The 20,346-nt window shown below is 45.9% G+C and overlaps 1 protein-coding gene across 1 annotated transcript in view; it reads right to left on the bottom strand.

Moving 5' to 3' along the window:
- The window catches only part of TMEM178B (transmembrane protein 178B), a 320,171-nt gene extending 312,334 nt beyond the window's left edge, over positions 1-7,837 (bottom strand). The window contains exon 1 of the mRNA XM_066262467.1: positions 5,635-7,837. Coding sequence (XP_066118564.1) covers positions 5,635-6,016 — 382 coding nt within the window. The 5' untranslated portion in view covers positions 6,017-7,837. The remainder of the gene's footprint in view (positions 1-5,634) is intronic.
- Between the last annotated feature and the right edge of the window lie 12,509 nt (positions 7,838-20,346).

The following is a 20,346-nucleotide window of genomic DNA, read 5'->3' as shown; positions in this document are numbered from 1 at the left end:
GAGGCTATTTATCCGGCCCACCGCCAGCCGCCTCCATCCAAACATAAACATTCCCCTCATAATCCCTCCAGCTATCAGCGACAGGAAGAGTGGAGGCACAGGGAACGCTCACTGACCAATCACCTCCTAGGATTCATCCTGACCACTAGCAATGAACCAATAGTAGGCCACCTCTCATCCACACTCAGGAAGGTCCCGCTCGGGCTGACGCACACTTGTCATTGTGTGGCCGCAGCGAGTAATTGAAGCTGCTACTCCTCCCCAAGGTCCCGATTTCTAATCCTGGTCAGGACTGGAGGTAAATGTTGCCACCACTAGCTGAAGCCTCAGCCTCAGCTGGTTATGTCTATCCTGATGGTGTATATAGATATTTGACCTTTTTCTTTTTAAAAGAGGCCCCGCAGAGGGTGATATCACAATGTTATCTAACTTTAAAGCTAAAGTTTGCTGATATTCCTTTGGACTGTTTTTGGTTATCTGTTGCCAAGGAGTTCCCCATTCTGGCCAACAAAGCTATTTTGACATTGCTCCCATTTTCAACCACATATCTATGTGAGCTGAGCTTCTCAAGCTTGACTGCGATAAAAACTAAAAACAGAGAGAGACTGAGAACTGTTGAGGAAGAGCTTCGTGTGTGTCTTTCTACCAATCCTGCCAGGATATCCCTTTTGTGTTCATCGAAACAGGCCCAGGTTTCACATTAAGTGAGTATAAATACATTTAGAAACTATATTATTAACTATATGTATAATATGTACTGTGTTACAGTGTCATTTTGGTAGGTGGTGTGCCCCAGGATTTTGTAAATGTAAAACATGTGCCGTGGCTCAAAAAAGGTTGAAAATCACTGCTCTAAGGCACCTCTGGCCCAGCCCCCTCCCGCCTTACCTCACCTGACTGCTGTCATAACCTATCACTGCCTTCTCTGGGTTTCTCTGCATCTGTTTCTGTTGCTCTTGTCATACTGTAGCTGTCATTTATTCTCTGTGATGCTAATAGACCACGGAAATGTTAAAGACTGGGTCTTACTCATCCCTTCATCCTAAAAATGGGTGTCCATCACGTAACACATGCACAGTAAATATTTGCTGAGTATATTCTTAATTTGTGGGTATGGACAATATTTTATGAAAATAAGTTTCAGGCTATAGACAACCACTCAGTGATTAGGGAAACTATATAGATCAAATTTTATTATAAGGCCTGTTATCAAGTCATTAAAAAAAAATGTTCTGCCCTGGCTGGTTGGCTCAGTGGTAGAGCATCAGCCTGGTGTCTGGAAGTCCCAGGTTCGACTCCTGGCCAGGGCTCACGGGAGAAGCACCATTCTGTTTCTCCACTCTTCCCCCTCTCCTTTCTCTCCATCTCTCTCTTCCTCTTCTGCAGCCAAGGCTCCACTGGAGCAAAGTTGGTCTGGGCAGTGAGGATGGCTCCATGGCCTACGCCTCAGGCAATAGAATGGCTCCAGTTGCAATAGAGCAATGCCCCTGATGGGCAGACCATCGCCCCTTAGTGGGCATGCTGGGTGGATCCTGGTTGGGCGTATGCAGAAGTCTGTCTGCCTCCCCACTTCTCACTTCGAAAAAATACAAAAAAAAAAAAAGTTCTTAGCATCTCAATTGAAAAGGTCTACTTATTTCAAGCCATATCATTATAGCATTTCAGTACAAATCAAAGACTATGAATGTTCCCTGGAACAAAATCCTACCTGTAGCTGCTCCTCCTAAAGGTCTGAGAGTGTCTTAGATTTCAGAAACTGATCCTGTCATTGATCTGTCCCCAGTGCTTGCAGTGACTTACCAGGGAGATATGCACGAGGTTGAAAAGCAAGACTGAGGACCTGACTTTGGACACAGTCTTATGGGAAGTCAAGGGTGCTCTATCCTTGCTGTAGCCTCTGTGCAATCCAGACTCCAAGAAGGAAATCATTAAAATCTAATCCAATGTGAAAAATAATGATTGCGGGTGATTTGTGTCTATTTGGTGACATATGTTATCCAAAAAAGTACTGTGTTTCCTTTATTCCTTTACAAAGCTTTCACTCAAAAAAAAAAATTTTTCCTTGTTCAATTATGTAGCATCTGTTACAATATTAACCTGCCCTGGGAGCCACATTGGTTCTTTGTTGTTGTTGTTTTTAATCATGATTTTCTGACTAATCCTTTATTGGGACTTCCGCACAAGTGTTCTTACAATGAGAAAAAACACTGGATGGATACATTTCTATGAACCTAATTTGTATGAGGTACTTCCCCAGTGGCACCCATCTGGTGGCTGTCTTTTACAAATGATTATTTCTCCTGCCCTCCAGGAACTTACAGTTCAATCAGACAAACAAATAAATACACAGTGACCAGACATGTGTATTTGTGGATATAGTCACAACAGCAGGGCATTAAAGACACAGATTTCAGAAAGAACATGAGTTCCCACCGTCATGGTGGTGCATGTGCTGGCCTCTTTGCCAATGAGTTCAAAGGACTTGATCTCCAAATCAAATAGAGTTGAGTTTTGTTTTCTTATCATTTTTGTGGTTTTGTTTTATTTAAAATGCACAAACAGGCCCTGGCCGGTCGGCTCAGTGGTAAAGCGTCAGCCTGGTGTGCAGGAGCCCCGGGTTCAATTCCCGGCCAGGGCACACAGGAGAAGCACCCATCTGCTTCTCCACCCCTCCCCCTCTCCTTCCTCTCTGTCTCTCTCTTCCCCTCCCGTAGCCAAGGCTCCATTGGAGCAAAGTTTGCCCGGGCGCTGAGGATGGCTCTGTGGCCTCTGCCTCAGGCGCTAGAATGGCTCTGATTGTGGTAGAGCGACGCCCCAAGATGGGCAGAGCATCGCCCCCTGTTGGGCATGCTGGGTGGATCCCAGTCAGGCGCATGCAGGAGTCTGTCTGACTGCCTCCCCATTTCCAGCTTTGGAAAAATACAAAAATAAATATAAAATGCACAAACAGCACTTTCTAATGAAATGTACATTAATTTAACAACTGACTGAATTCTTTGGGGTTACATGACCATTTAGCTAACTCTCTAATTTTCCCATAATTTTAACAGGTTTTTAACAGTCTTTCCTCCGGTTTCCCTTTTCCCTTGTCCAACATGTATCTCCCAGAATTTTAATCTAAGATGTTTCAAAGACAGACAAAGACCTAAGATATCTTTTAAGTCCGATAATGAACACTGTTAAAACAAAAATATTTTCCTACAATGCCCTGAATCTACCTATATGGATATCAATTTCATTTTTTAAAATTCCTTCCAAAATCTGCCCATCCAGGAAGAACACTAAGTCTAGAAATTACATTCTATATGTTATCGGAATGGCTTTTGAATCCTACTAATAGATGCACTTCTTTCCCAAATGTGTCTGCTGCTGCTGCTCCTGCCGCTTAGAAAAGAAGATCTGGCTTTCAAAGATTGTGTTTTGAGGTTAAAAATGAAGATAGTGACCTCAAGACTCTGAAGATCTGTAATGCTGACATGCCATCTATCTCAATGATACCTAACAAGAATGTCAAATGGACAGCAACGGCCCTGGTAAGCAGGTGCTGGCAGCTGACAGTGATTGCTGCATTTTGGGTGATGGGGAACAGGACTCCCATTAGTTGCAGTGAAATACAATGCCCTGCCAACTCTAGGTATCAGTGCATTCAATCCCCCTGCTGTGCCGTGTCCATTTTCTGTTGCTGCAATTAAAAATTAGTCAATACAAAGTCACAATGTTGTACATACTTCCCCTATCCCTTTCCCTGTCACTGTGCTTCCAGCTTCACCGGAAGAACATGTCACTATGGTAACCAATCCCTCCGGTACACAGACCAAGTCAACCTCTCTAGCCAGATTGCCGAGCAACACGGCATCAAAGCCCTGTTTGCAACCGTAACCGTCAGAAGCCATGGGTCCCATCCCCCTTTTTCTAAGTGGGGTTAACCAGCACCACACGGAATGATGCCTGCCTTGTTCCAAAAGATTCAAGAATGCCCTTCAGTAAGTCATGAAGTGTTTATCAGTCACTATTAAGATGAGTTCTTCCTCACATTTCAGCTAACTGCCTACCATTCCAATTTTAATAAAAGCAGAAAGTGGTGGTTATAGTTAAAACAACACTTTAGGAACCCTAGAATCTGAAAACTGTTCTAAAGTCACCCATGGTCAAAAACTATTCTGACTGCTCTGTTTTTCTACTTCTAAAACCAAACTCAAGTCGCTCTCTTCTGAAATTCTCTACTGTCCCAAATATCTTTACAAAGTTGTAGAGCTCCAGATGAGTCTCCTTGCTCTCCTAAGTGCCTAACCGTGAAGCAGATGTCATATTTATAATATTAACACACCCATAATAAAATCAGCTAAAAACCCCTAGTCAAACTACAGAACTTACAAAACAAGCCTGGACCCACCTCACCTAAGTCTCAATGGACACCTAGCCCATACCCACTGCTTGTCATTCTTAAACAGTTAGCATTGTTTATGAACTTTTTTTTTTGGTCTGATCCATTTCAACACTTTTATAAATCAAAGAACATCTGTTCTCACAAATTATATTTTAAAACAGCATCAAACCTGCATTATATGAAAAGACATTAAGAACTGCTGTATGTATCCCTGGGCCTCAAAGACTACGGATACACAACATTGTTTTCAGCTTACCTTCACCATTTGATTGTTGGAAAGAATGAGACATCGCAGGGAGAAAAACAAGACATAAAATCACATCCCATCTCCCAGGATGCAGCTGCCATGGAAGAATGATACTAATATACATCCAAACACTACTTCAGTGGGTAACTGGAACAGGAAGGTCCCCAAAGGATGTATCATGCAAGATTTACAAAATGCTTCCAAGAAGCAGACTTAAACATGTATGTGGTCCTACTAAAGTATCAAATAAATTTTTATCCTTTGCAATCACAAGGTTTATTTTTTTTCTGTTTTGGTACATTTTAGGTATTTTGTATATAAGTCTTCTGAAAACAGAATTTTTTTTTTCTGCAGTGCCAATACTTAGGTGTTATCTAAGAACTACTTTTTTGAGCTTGTTAGACCCTGCTAATTTTCCATGCACACAGTTACCTTTGTCAGTCACTTTCTCAAAAGAAGAAATCAAGAACTGCAATATAATGCTACTGGTCCACAGGTTTCGAGCTGCCTTAGGGTAGGAGCTGGGATTTACTTCTGTTTAGTTGACCAATGCCTGCACCACGCCTGGTGGAGTACATACAGTACCTAGCAAACATCCCCGTCAGCCATAAGGACAATTTCCCTTCAATCAATTCAATATCTGAAATGAAGATTAAAACTAGGAGTCTGTCTACCCCAACACATGATTATTAAAGGGTTTCCTCTGCTAACAGCACATTATAGATCCCCTTCCTTTTCAGAGACTGACCAAGCATTATTCCAAAACCCTGGACCATGAGAATCTCATCAGACAAACGCAAGACAAGAGGCTGGGCAGCTTGGGGGGGGAGGGGGGGGGGGCGAAGTTATGGCCACTCCAAGGCTCAAAAGAGCCTGAATAACCTGACCTCCTGGAATCAGGAGACCTGACAGACCTCGGCCAGGGTTAGGAAGGAGAGGGCTGCCCGGCGTCGCTGGGGCCAGGCCCTCCGCAGCGCCACACCTCGCGGCTCGTGCTTACCTTTCCGGATGAGGGCCGCGATCTCGGGGTCGAAGCCCTGCCGGTGGCACTTTCTCCAAAGGCCCATGTTGGTGGAGTTGTACTGCCGGCTGCACTCGTCAGCCGGACTCATGGCGAAGAGCTGCCGGCGATTCCGGGCCCGGAGGAGTTTGCCCTCCCAGCGGTCCAGGCGCGAGCGGCTCGCCCGGAGCGGCAAGTTGTTGTTGTTGTTATAAATGAAGCCCGGGTCGACCCGGCGGGTGTTGAAGGCCTTGCACCTGTCCCTGTGCTTCCTGGCGTCCGTCTCGTACCAGTGGTCTGAGCAGATGGCCACGGCCAGCATGCCGAGGGCGCAGAGCGCTAGCGAGAGGCCCGTGTAGAGCAGTAACCTTCCGGCAGCCATGCCTCGGCTTCGCGGCTACACCATGGGCATGATCCGCCGGAGCCTCGCCTTCCCTCCGCGCGCCCGAACAAAGCGGCGGGCGTCCGAGCCAAGGGGGGGAGGGGGACAGAAGGGGGACCAGCGGCGGCAGCCCCTCGGCCCCCGCCTGCTGGTGCGCGACCCGGGGACTGCGGGGAGGAGAGATGGCAGCCTACAAAGTTCCGACCTGGAGAGGCCCCGGCGGGCTCCTGGGCATCTTCCGGGGCAGGTGCAGCCTCCGGCGGCGGCGAGCCGGGCAAGGCCGCCTCCCGCCTCCTCCCTGCCCCGCAGGAAGCGACTGCTCGCAACCGGCCTAGTCTGCCCACAGCCCGGCTTCGGGCGCCGCTGCCCTCTGGCCGGAAACTAAACACCAACTACCCTCGGCTGTGGTGGGGCCGCTGGGCTTCCTCTGTGCTGGGTGACCCACTCGTTCGGCTTTCCTGGGTAGGGGGCGGACTGTCGGGAGGAGCCAAAGACCCTATGAACTGAAACACCTGCGATGCGGCCGGCCAGCGAAGGAAACCTCAAGATGCCGCGAGTCTCGCCTAAGTCTCCCTCTAAGCGACTCTTCCCGTTCCAGTCTGCAAGCAAAGTAATGTTCTTTTTCTCAGTGTCGGGTCTTTTAGAAATCTCCGTCCTCTGGTCACCAGCAAGTCCCTGTTCCGCCTGACCAGCACACTGCGCTCAGAGGTGGGCTCCCCGTGGGCGCACGGTCTCGGCCGACCTTTCGCTGCGAGCCCCTGGTTCGTCTGCCTCTGGCCTCGCCATTCAAGCCTCCCCTCGGGCCGACGGCGCGGTCACCGGGACAGAGTTACCGGACGAGCCTTGGCCCGGGGTTTGCGGCGACTGGACCGCAGCTGGCGGGCGCAAGGGGCGGGCTGCGCCGAGGAGGGCGCACCAGGCAAGGCGCACGGCGCGGGGCGCGCAGAGCTGGGCGCACGGCGCCTTCAACACCATGGACAGGTCGCACGATCGCGGCGCGACGTCCTCCCAGCAGCCAGCCCCCCGGGCGTCATGCCGCTTTCCTCAGCGCGGTCTTCTTCCTGGACAGTCCACCTGGCCTCCTCCTTGCTCGCCTCTCCAGCGACGCCGCCGCCTCACTTCATCTGGCTCCCAGGTAGCCTCGGAAACGTGCTGCCCAGGTGCAAAGAAAATACTGCAGGCACCGAAGAAAACGGCGGCCCCGACCCTTCAAAACAACCCGCCCCCTTTCCCTGCCACCTGAGCCCCGGCGCTCTAGCACCGCGTCTGCTCTGCCCAACTGGGGTCAGCCGCTCTTCGATTGTACCATTTTCTTCGCGGCCCAACCAGGGCCGAGATGCCGGCTCACTTGGTAGCGTGCAGAGAATCGCGTCTCAGCCTCTGTGTCCCACAATCAAGCTCCCAGCGCGCGGTGGTCGCCGAGGTGAACGGGGAGAGGGTGGGGGAGGGAGGCTGGGTCGCTCGACTTCCCCTCCCCGCCTCCTCCTCTGGCCTCGGCGGCTCCGGGGCCTGGCGGGCTCGGCCAGTGCTGGGCAGCGAGAGCCGAGGCTGCGCCCGGAGGCCTCGGGAAATCTCCTGGCCCGGCTGCAGGCGCCGGAGGAAGCCGCTGCCGCGCTCGCTCTCTCGGGCGCGGGGCGCTGCAGCCTTGGCTAAAACCCACAGACGAGAACACGGAGCGCGCAGCCAAAAGCTAGTGATGTCATCCGTGCAACGTGAGCCTCATCTCTTATTTTTCTACCCTCCTTAAAGATAAACTGCACCATTTCCCAGGCACGAAATGTCTAAGCCTTATTCTTTGACCAGGCAAGTCAATGGTGTCTAGATAGGTATGTGCCCAACCACATCCATATTTATGCACATATACATATGTGTGGTATGTAGCATGTTTACATGCATTATTATAAATTTAGGGATGTTGCCTCCATCTCCTGTTTATCTCTTTCCAGTGGTGGAAAAATCCCCTCAAATCGGTCACTGTTCTTTAAAGAAAAGATTGCTTATTGCGGAGTCGGCATTCAGGGAGGCTGAGGAAGTTCGCTGCATCCCCGTTTTGGGTCGCTGGTGTCTCGAATTGTGTTTGATCTTTGTGTCCCCCCCCCCCCCGAAAGCCACCGGCGCTGTCCTGCTAGCTACAGGCGTTTGCACCCGGCGCTGAACGCGTCCGCGGGTTGTCACCGCCGGCTCCGGTCCGGCCCCGCGCCAGCGCCAGCCACCTCGACTCACACCCACCTCCTCCTCCCTCCCCAGAGAGAAATGAAAAAAAGAAAATTGACCGGTCCTTTCAAGATAAAAGGAAGAAAATTTTAATGGGGCGGGGGGATACTTAACAGATATTTTTAAAACCGCTCAGAGTATCGTGCTTTGAGAAGGGGAGGTGGGGTTCAATGAAACGTAGGTGCAGGATTTGTCCTTATCTGGGTGGCCGCTGACTGAGGCCCTGCGGAGGCGCTGGGAGGTAGCGCGGGACCCCAGAGCTGGAGCTGGTGGGCCGCAGGCGACCCTCACTTCATCTCACCGCTCCGCTCACGTGAGACAGCGCCGCAAAGGCCGGGAGCCTCCCTCCCAGGTTGAAATCCCAGGTTCTTCACTCTAATGCTCTCACCCCTCGTTGTCACCCTCACTCGGAAGTCGAGGGCCCGCACTGCCGCGCAAAGAGCTGCCCTGGGGGGGAAAAGAGAGTGTGCGGCACCCAGCTTTGCACAATAGGGCCTGCAGGCCAAAATGAACGCACCTCCACCATATTTTGTGTGTGTGTATTTTTTCCTCCTTCCTGCATTTTGAAAACCGCCAACGAGGCGTTTCAGTGCCATCTAGTGGGGGAGGGGCGTGCCTCGCTTTTCGTCCCCGGATGCTGCAATGGGATTTGCTGAAGGGATAGCAAGCAGAAAGGGAAGCTGTTCACTCGGATCTTGGATGCCCGGCTGGGCGAGGGGCTGTCGGCATGTGCCCTTTGCCAGATCTCGGTCGGCTGGGTTCTCTAGGACAATGAGGCGGAGCCAGGAGACGTTGGCCTCAGTGTCTTCTCACCTTTCTTTTTACCCTCCTCTTACCAGTTCTCCCTCCCCCAACCCTAAAAAATATGGAAACAAACCCAAGCACTCTGTAGGCATGCAGACAATGTCATAAATTTCTGGAGCTATTCTCTTCTGTAAAGCCCAGAGCAGTTTTAGGATAACAGGATGCCGCGTTTGACAGTAGGGAGGAGGAAGACAGGTGAAGTGACATCTACAAGGTCACTTAGGAAATTGGGGCACAGCCAGCATGATAGCCTTAATCTCCTAATTCCTGACCCTCTTCTTCCCTGAGAACCAGCTGAAGGAGGTGCCCCTGAGACCCCTGGCAGCCCAGACAGTGGCCCGTTTACAATCAATATACCTGGCCAGTTGCCTTTATCCCTCCTCCCTCTTACATTATTCCACCCTGTTCTTGATCTTCTTTTATAACTCTTCTCTTGGCCTGTGCCTTAGACCCTCTTGCAAACATGTGTCTCACCCCCCACATAGCCTGATCCTCCTCCCTAGTCCTGTGATTTGGGAGGGGGAGAGGACCCACATGGCATACTGTTTTCCTCTTTTCTAATCATCATTAAAATGCTATTTTAAAATTTTTGTCCTTGATGACCTTTCCAAAAGTCTGTGAAAGATGTTGATTTGAGACCTCCTTTGAAGTGCAATTTTCTTGGACAGCCCCACACCATTTGTGGATGAACCTGGCTGTAGCTAAAAAGATGGTGAATTCTTCTTTGATACTACACAACTACGTGATTTTCTTTTCTTGACTGAGTAATTGACCTTCCTTCTGTCTTCCAAGTCCTTCCATCCTGTTAGCTAGCTACACTATCTCTGTATTTCCAACCTAGTCCTTCCCCTTTGCACCTACACTGTCCTAGGATCACAGGATCTCAAAATCAGAAGTAACTATTGTGTGTCAACCACACAATAATGCATTAATCTCTCCCAGAACATTTTCCAAAAAGTAGCTGACCAGCTTCTGCTGGCACGCTTGCTGGAATGGGGAGGTCACTCTCTGGGCAAGCTCCATGCTCCACTGTTGGATTCTGTAAGTGGTTAGACCACTCTTCAGCATATTCACTTATGCTGAATACTACCCTGGATCCCAGTAATCCTGCCCATTGGCCTTCAAAAAGCCCACAGATACCTGATTACTCTTCCATGTAATGATCCTGCTCATACTTGAGGTCGCCAGTATGTTTCCGTAAGCCTTCTTCCTCCAGGCTAAACATCCCTTGTTCATCTCCTCCTGGTGCTTGCTTGTACTCAACAGTGTTCCTTGATCTAACAGACATGTCAATCAATGAAGAAAATGTGCTCAGTCATTTTTTCACACAACCCATAGGGAGTTCTAATGATCCTCGCTTCCTCCTCTTGAGCCTTTAGGTCACTCCTTGTGAATGTTATCCTGGGATCACTATCCTAGGATCTTGCCCCAAACTGACATTAAGATCATGGATTTTTCAGTTTGTGAAATCCACGTTTGAAATTTGGAATTTCTTTTGCAAACACACACACACACACACACCTCAGTCACATGCTCCAAGCTTTCTCTAAGGTCAATGCCTGACCTGTGGTGGCGCAGTGGATAAAGCGTTGACCTGGAACGCTGAGGTCGCCGGTTCGAAACCCTGGGCTTGCCCAGTCAAGGCACATATGGGAGTTGAAGCTTCCTGCTCCTCCCCTTCCTCTCTCCCCTCTTCTCTAAAATAAATAAATAAAATCTTAAACAGAGATGAGATATAAGTAAAAGTTCTCTCAGTCTCCTAGGGTACAGTTCACCAGAGCAGGTAAATACTTTCCTATGATTTCTTCACCCATTGTGAACTGTCTTCGGTTATCATATTTGTTCTACTCTACACCCCAGCTTCAGTCTGAAAATCATTCCCCTTGACATTTGTCAATTGGAAGCAAAATAAAAGTTGATGAGGTGTGCTTTCTCTTTGCCATCTATCAATAGTACATCATTTGCTCAGAGAAAAGTCCCCTTATATATTTGTATTCCTGTTTTCCTAATTAATGTTGCACAATGTAGACATTATTTAAAACCCAAAAGTTATCTTCCTCTTTAGCCCTCTGCCACAGTCCTCCAAGCCTGTGATATACTGGCTTTTATGCTTGAATAAGTATCCTTCTTTCTAAACCTCATCCCAGCACAGAGTCATATTGGTCTGTTTACTATTCTCTTTCCTATCTTCCTTTTTAGAGTCCTTGTAGCAAATGGCTACTTGCATCTCACCCCTGGGTATTTCAGCCTCCTATTTGCTTTTTATTTTCTTCTTCCTCCCCATACTATCATATTCATCTTATTATTTTACTTAATTAATAATATTATTTTTGTAATAATAAATAAAGTGGGTCTTATAAACAACATGTAGTTGGGTCTTGTTTCATTATACACCCAATCTGTTTTTTTTGTTTGTTTGGTTTTTTTTGTTTGTTTTTTAAAAAATTTTTTATTTATTTATTCATTTTTTTTATTCTTTATTTATTTATTCATTTTAGAGAGGAGAGAGAGAGAGACAGAGAGAGACAGAGAGGAGAGAGAGATAGGGGGGAGGAGCTGGAAGCATCAACTCCCATATGTGCCTTGACCAGGCAAGCCCAGGGTTTCGAACCGGCGACCTCAGCATTTCCAGGTCGACGCTTTATCCACTGCGCCACCACAGGTCAGGCCACCCAATCTGTTTTTTAATTGGTATATTTAGACCAATGATGTTTACAGTGATTATTGATATAATTGAATTCATATTTACCATATTTGTTACTGCTTTCTATTCAGTGCTGTTGGTCCCTGTTTCCTTTTTAGTTTTCCGCTCCTTTTCTGCCTTTTGTGGTTTTAATTAAGCAATTTATACAATTCCACTTTCTCCACTCTCCTAGTATATCAATTATACTTCTTTTTCTAACTTTCCTTTTTAGTGGTGACCCTAGAGTCTACTATATACATTTACAACTAACCCAAAACCAGTTTCAAATAACACTATACCACTACATGGGTAATGCAAGTAGCAATACAGTGTTCCCAATCCCTCCCTTCCATTCCTTATAATATTACTGTCATTCATTTCACTTATCCATAAGCTATAATCACCAAATACATGGTTCCTATTATTCTTTTGAACAAACTGTTATCTGTTAAATTAAGAATAAGAAAAATAAAAGATTTGACATAACTTTACTTATTCCTCTTTTTTCATGTGTGTGATAGACACAGATAGGGACAGACAGACAGGAAGGGAGAGAGATGAGAAGCATCAATTCTTCACTGCGACACCTTAGTTGTTCATTGATTGTTTTCTCATATGTGCTTTGACCGTGGGGCTACAGCAGACCGAGTGACCCCTTGCTCAAGCCAGGGACCTTGGGCTCAAGCTGGTAAGCCTTGCTCAAACCAGAAGAGCCCGTGTTCAAGCTGGTGACCTTGGGGTTTCAAACCTGGGTCCTCCAAGTCCCAGTCCGACACTCTATTTACTGCGCCAATGCCTGGTCAAGCTGACTTTACTTATTCCTCTTTAGTGCTCTTCCTTTTTTTATGTATACCTCAGTTTCTGACCTATATAATTTTTTATTTTCTCTAAAGAGCATTCAGGGGGATAGGCAGGGTTTCTGAAGAACTTCTTTCAAGAAGGAGGATCTGCAGGTGACAAATCCCCAACTACCACTATCCAAGCAACCACTGACTGAGCAAGTCATTTCCCTTATCTCTTTCCTTGGCTTTTACAAATGTGAAGTCATCTTCAAGCATTCTTCCTGCTCTGAAATTCTGAGTAAAAATTTATAGGGCAAGTCAAATAGCTTACTCGGTAAGGTGAATATTAATAGAATACTTAGAGGAAGCCTTGTTTAAAGTGAAAAGTCTTTCTTAAATACAAATAACCACTCCTTAAATAGTCATTCCATAAATTTTCCTTCTCAAATACCAGCTTCTCTTAAAGGGAAACTCATTTAATTGTCTCTGTTTTTCCTACAGCGGTTAACAGTACAGAAAATCTAAAATGTAAAGGTCAATGAACTGTGGACTTTAGGGAAAGATTAAATATTCATTTTTAAATAAACAAGGAGTTGGAACATTTCCAATATTTCCATTTTGCTTCAGTGGCTACCAAATGTTATTTGGACCCAGAATTCTCTCGGGAGCATAGACATTAGACATGAAGGCCTCTGAAGGAAAAAATCTGACTTGATAAAACGGAAGGGAAAGGAAGCATCTTGCAGTTGGACAAATTATCACAGTGAGACAATGCAGGTCATCTCTGGCATTGGGGACTTAGCATTCAAGGTTCAGTTTACTCCCCAATAATCCTAAAGTCCACATCCTGTAGTAACAGATAATTTTGCTAAAACATTAATTTTCAGAATCCTATACCCCAAGTAGCTGGTGCGTGATCCCAGCATCCAAAGTCCATGGCAGCTTTTTCTGTCCTTAACCTGTTGCTTTGGATGTGCGTCCTCTCATCAGCACTAGGCTGCATTTGGGATTGTGTGCCGCAATGGTAGTAAATCATTGGGCATTAGTGAAGGTCTCCTGACTGTATTTTTACAGTACAATACAGCTACCACAGATAATACAAAACTCCATAGTCTGCTCGATGCAATGCCAGTTAGGACTCTTCCCACTGCAACGGACAGAAAGCCAACCCAAGTCGCCATCCTCAAAGGGTTGTGGTCTGTTGTTGAAAGGCCTCGTTTGATATTCAGGCACGCCTTGATCCAGGAACCCAAATGATGTTATCGGGATGCACTTTCTTTCCCTGCGTTGGCTCTGCCCTCACTGTGTTGGCTTTGTCCTCATTCTCCACTTGGCAGCTCTGTGAGCACCCACCCTCCCAGGCCACGGTCCAGCAGAAGAGAGAGCACATTTCCCAATACCAACACTGATGCAATCAATCTGGGTCACTGCCCACTTCTGATTGGTCAGGCCTTGGTCAGATGTTCCACCTCTGGAGACAGAAAGGCACCCCACCCAAGCCGCAATCCCCATGGATTGAGTCATGGAGAAACGGTTTGCCAAGGGAACTCCAGGGGGCTCCGACCCAGAGAAAGAGCAAATGTATGATGGACGACCAAAACATTTAGCGTTGCCGGCGAATGTTTAAGATAAAACTGAAGTAAACTGTGGCTTTTGTGTATGAGAGAGAGTTGGATCCTAAACAACTGTGGTTTCAATATGGAACCCTTCCTGTTTAGAAAGCCGGGGGAGTTCCTAGGGCTCTGGAGAAGGCTACTGTCCCAGGGACTATGGGAAAGTGCGGCTGCTCCACGGCTGCCCCAAGAAAAACGTCCTAACTGTCCTTCAGTACCCATTGCCGCTCTCCGTTCAGAAATTTAACTGTTAATATAATTGGAAGAGAACCCCTGCTGTGAGTCCACCATTTTGTGCCTGCACCTAGGACTGCATTTTTCCCTGAGCCAGCCTTTAGTACTTCCGGATGTATTGGTTAATGTGTTTATTTTTGCATTACTAGCAAGACCCAGGAGTGCCTACGTTTATTACTTGTTTATTTCCATGCTTTCTAAACATATCTTAGAATAAGCAAATCACTTTTAGGGGGAAAACTTATTTTATGCTATTTGAATTTTTGAACTAACATTGTTAGGCTACGCCCAGGGGTAGTCAACCTTTTTATACTTACCACCCACTTTTGTATCTCTGTTAGTAGTAAAAAAAAATTTTAGGTTTTATTTATTCATTTTTATTGGAAAGAGAGAGAAGGAGAGAGAGAGAGAGAGAGAGAGAGAGAGAGAGAGAAGGGAAGAGGGGAGGAGCAGGAAGCATCAACTCCCCTATGTGCTTTGACCAGGCAAGCCCAGGGTTTCGAACTGGCGACCTCAGCATTCCAGGTCGACACTTTATCCACTGCGCCACCACAGGTCAGGCAGTAATAAAATTTTTTAACCACCCACCGGTCCCACAGTAATGGTGATTTATAAAGTAGGGAAGTAACTTTACTTTATACAATTTATAAAGCAAGTTAAAGCATATAATAATAATTACTTACCAAGTACTTTATGTCGGATTTTCGCTAAGTTTGGCAGAATAAATCTTTATAAAACAACTTACTATAGTTAAATCTATCTTTTTATTTATACTTTGGTTGCTCCGCTACCACCCACCATGAAAGCTGGAATGCCCACTAGTGGGCGGTAGGAACCAGGTTGACTACCAGTGGGCTACGCTTTAAACATCTCTGCCTCAACCGGGAAAATGTAACCTGAACATTTTCCCTGAGAGCCCACTTGTATCTCAAAGGGCTCAATGACTCAGAGTGTGAAGAACCACAAGCCTAAGCTCAAAACCTGCAGAACACCATTTTGCCTGTCCCTCTGGGAAGGCCACGGGACAGGAAAGTGTCATACAAGGATTGTGGAGACAGACTTGCATTAACCTGGCTCTGCTCTGTAACCATAGGCAAGTTACACAGTTTCTCTGAGCCTCTTTCCTCTCATCTTTAACATAGGGATAAAACAGCTCCTACATCAAAGGATTGTGTAAGAATTAAACAAGAAAATTGACGTCGGGTATTTAAATCAGAATCTGATGTAAGTATTGGATATTTATTAACATTACAACTGTATATATTTGGTTTTCCTGTTTGTCTCCCCTGAGTTTTCAAGCTCTATTACGACATAACTCATCCACCATTCAACCTCAATATGTTAATCACCCCCCCCATATATATTTACATAAAGAAGACTTACCCTCCTGGAATTTGAAATTAAAAATTAACAAATAAAATCTCTTTCAATTAATCACATGTATATAGCGCTGATTATGTGTTGTTGAAGCTGGTATTAAATACTTTACTGGCCCTGGCCGGTTGGCTCAGCGGTAGAGCGTCGGCCTAGCGTGCGGAGAACCCGGGTTCGATTCCCGGCCAGGGCACATAGGAGAAGCGCCCATTTGCTTCTCCACCCCTCCGCCGCGCTTTCCTCTCTGTCTCTCTCTTCCCCTCCCGCAGCCAAGGCTCCATTGGAGCAAAGATGGCCCGGGCGCTGGGCATGGCTCTGTGGCCTCCGCCTCAGGCGCTAGAGTGGCTCTAGTCGCAATATGGCGACGCCCAGGATGGGCAGAGCATCGCCCCCTGGGGGGCAGGGCACCGCCCCTGGTGGGCGTGCCGGGTGGATCCCGGTCGGGCGCATGCGGGAGTCTGTCTGACTGTCTCTCCCTGTTTCCAGCTTCAGAAAAATGAAAAAAAAAAAAAATACTTTACTAATATTGACCCATTTAATACTTATGATAATTCTATGAGGTAGGCTCTATTATTATCCTAACTTTACAGATGAGGAAATTGAGGCACAGAGAAGTTAAGTCACTTGCCTAAGGTTACACAGCTAGTAAACACTAGGTTTAGGATTTGAACCCCGAGGACCTGATTCCAGAGTCTGGGCCCTTAACTTCTCTGCCATTTGCTTTTCATCATTTTGACCTGTTGATAGTGAAGAAAACATTGAAAGAGAGAAAGATAATTATCAACTTTTCACATTTGTTAAGCCCCTTCTGTACTGGGGCTTTCACATTATTTAATTTAATCATCTGATCACCATTAGTACTTTTAAGAACAATCAGAAAAAAGATTTTTTTTTTTTTTTTAGAAAAAAGATTTTTATAGAGCACTTAAATATCAGAAATTATTTCATTTAATCCTCTAACAGCCCTATGAAGTAGATACTATTACTATTGCCATTTTACAGATGAAGAAAGTAAAGGCTTAAAAGGTTAAGCAACTTGCCCAAAGTCACATGGATAGTAGGTTGTAAAGCCAGATGTCAAACCCCACTTGTCTGGCTCTAAAGCTCTTGTGTTTAACCACAATACTCTCCCATCTTCCTGATCTTGTGCGGTAAATATTATGGTGCTATTATTATAGCACATAATTGGTTATTCAGAATCCATTCAGAGGATACTAACTACGAACACGATTACCTGCCACTCTGAAGGTGGGAAAATGAAGCCACAGAGACTACATAGCTACAAAGCTGCCCCAGCAAAGCACCCGTCTGGTCACTGGGAAAGCTAACCTCAGGCTAATTTGTGGAGCAAGTGAGCATTTCCTTTGGAGTTTCCAAACTCTCCTTCGAACCTTTTTCTCTCATCCTAGTAATTCTAATTCCCCATGGTGCTATTAGAAAAATAATATATTCTGTCCAAATTATTATGGCTCAATTAAGAACTAAAAATGGGTTAGAGAGGATCAGATGAAATATAAACTTGGAGTTCTAAAAACGCCGATGTTCTCAGCAGACAGTTCAAAGGCAGGACGTTTCCATTAAATAAGAATTGTCAACATTTTTAAGAACTCCTACCACCCAGGGCAGAACAGTGGAGAAACCAGAAACAGAGAACTTTCGGATTTGGAAGTCTGGAAAACATTTTAAGAGCTGACAACTCAGAGTCTGATCTAATGGTAATAAATATTCAAACATTTATAGAATTTCTGTTGACCAAGTCCAGAGATATTAAGGTTCAAGTAACTCCTAGGTGGGCAGGTCTGACCTAAAACGGAAAGGAATAGCTCATAGCAAAAACAATGTAGTTCACATATTATATTAATTCTCACACTGCCTCGCTAAGAAAACCATTACCAATTTGTTTCACGGATGAGAGAAAAGGCTAAAAGAGTATCTTACATCTCTTCAGTAGGAGATAGAATTCACACCTCGTTCTGATTCCAAAAACCAGTATCTTTTAAATCATGCTGTCCCCGCAGAACTGAACAAGAACATGCCTCTCCCAAGATCTCAAAATCCACACCAATCATGGGAGACAAAGGTGAACTACCAAAGGCCAGAGGGCTGGAAGGATACGGTCAATGCAGAGTCAGCCACGCTAATACAAGAGCATGTGCCTGCCGTTTATACAGGCACTATGCCCCTTGAACAAGAGCCTTCTCAATGGCCCACTGGCTGTTTTCTGGGGCACTGCCTCCTACCCAAATGATCTAAATGACAAGATTCCTGGAAACTGATAAGGACACACCTCTCAACGACTTCTATTCAACATTTTGCTAGAGTTCTTAGACAGTGAAGTAAGGCAAGAAAAGAATAACGTAAGGATTAGAAAAGAAAAAACTAAAGATATGGGAATTCAAAATGATTTACAAATAATGTAATTACACATATAAAAAATCCAAAAGAATCTACAAATAACTATTAAAATTACTGAATTGAACAGAATTGCTGGGAAAATGCCTTATTGTAAAATTGAATTGTTTTTCTATGCCAGTCTTCCAGATAGATGGTTTGGTTAAATAGAAGGAAGAGGACAGGACATCCTAGGAAAGGGGGGACAACATTATAATAATAATCAGCATTTACTACATGCTAATTATGTGGTAGGCACTATTCTAAGTGCTTTACATATAATACTATATTTAATCCTCAGGATAATCCTATGAATTTGACAAATGAGAAAACTAAGGCACAGAGAGGTATTAAGTAACTTTCCCAAGATTTAAGCAGAGAGGTTAAGTAACTTGCCTAAGGTCACACAACCAGTAAGTGGCAGAGGCAAAATTTAAATCCAAGGAATCCAGCTTCACAGCCTATGCTCTTAACCACTCTGCTCACCTACCTCCCACCATGAAAAAAAGCTGTCACATAAGAAATGGGATGGGATTGGCCCTGGCCGGTTGGCTCAGCGGTAGAGCGTCGGCCTGGTGTGCAGGGGACCCGGGTTTGATTCCCGGCCAGGGCACACAGGAGAAGCGCCCATTTACTTCTCCACTCCCCCCCCCCTTCCTCGCTGTCTCTCTCTTCCCCTCCTGCAGCCAAGGCTCCATTGGAGCAAAGATGGCCCGGGCGCTGGGGATGGCTCCTTGGCCTCTGCCCCAGGCGCTAGAGTGGCTCTGGTCGCGGCAGAGCATCGCCCCCTGGTGGGCAGAGCTTCGCCCCTGGTGGGCGTGCCGGGTGGATCCCAGTCAGGCACATGTGGGAGTCTGTCTGACTGTCTCTCCCCGTTTCCAGCTTCAGAAAAAATACAAAAAAAAAAAAAAGGAAATGGGATGGGACTGGGAATGAGAAGGTTCTGGAACAGTAAAAGAGGTTTACCAAAGCTATGCTATGGGACATCCACCCTGTTATAAATGGGCAGCGAGGGGGTTGCAAAAAATAGCTGAAGGATGATGTTGATGCTGATATGACATGATGAGTGGTGATGATGTGACAACAATGATGATGACGATGGTGATGATGATGATGATCATGATGATGATGATGATCACGATGACGACAGGCTTCTAGAATTGCTGTGGGCAGACTGCAGACAAGATTCACTGAGTTCACTGCACAAGACAGAGGTAATTATCACATTGCTAAAGTTTTAAGAAAAAGAGATAGGGAAACGTACTGAGCAAGTGAATACAGGGAAGGAGCTCTGCTGTGCTGATCATGTGCTGCTTGATTAAGGGAAACTGGCTAAGGACCCAGAAACAAGACCATTCCACTTGGTAAAAATAGAAACAGCTCAAGAGCATTTTTTCAATCAGACTGGCTTCAAGAATATCTTCTTCAGGCCCTGGCCGATTGGCTCTGCAGTAGAGCATTGGCCCGGCGTATAGAAGTGCCAGGTTCGATTCCCAGCCAGGGCACACAAGAGAAGTGCCCATCTGCCTCTCCACCCTTCCCCCTCTCCTTCCTCTCTGTCTCTCTCTTTCTCTCCTGCAGCCAAGGCTCCATTGGAGCAAAGTTGACCCAGGCGCTGAGGATGGCTCCATGGCCTCCACCTCATGCGCTAGAATGGCTCCAGCCACAACAAAGCGATGCCCCAGATGGGCAGAGCATTACCCTCTGATGGGCATGTCAGGTGGATCTCGGTCGGGCACATGCAGGAGTCTGACTGCCTTCCCGCTTCTAACTTTGGAAAAATACAAAAAAAAAATCTTCTTTGTTATTCACACATTCCTTCAATCAATCTGTAAATTCTGACTGAGTTTTTGCTATGCATTGGGCACTACACTAACCTTAAGGATAAAATAACGAACAGAATACACATAGTCTCTACCCTATAGGAGCCTCAAGTGCAGAATACAAATATATAAACAAATAACTATACAGAATGAGTGCTACTCCTTATATAGCTGGCATTCACTGAGCACTTACTCTGTGACAGTCATTATTCTAAATATATTAATGTATTTGATCTCACAGTGATTCATGTGACTTAAGTACCATTATTATTGCCATTTCCAGATAAGAAAACTAATATATATCCTGCACTCAAATCTGTTATCAGATACGTGTTTTGCAAATATTGCCTCCCAGTTGTGGCCTGCCTCTTTATTTTCTTAACAGTATATTTCAAAGATGAAAGTTCTTAGC

Source organism: Saccopteryx bilineata, chromosome 2 (assembly GCF_036850765.1).
Source record: "Saccopteryx bilineata isolate mSacBil1 chromosome 2, mSacBil1_pri_phased_curated, whole genome shotgun sequence".
NCBI classification, from domain to species: Eukaryota; Metazoa; Chordata; class Mammalia; order Chiroptera; family Emballonuridae; genus Saccopteryx; species Saccopteryx bilineata.
Note: the sequence above shows the minus strand (reverse complement) of the source record. Positions and strands in the feature narration are given on the sequence as shown.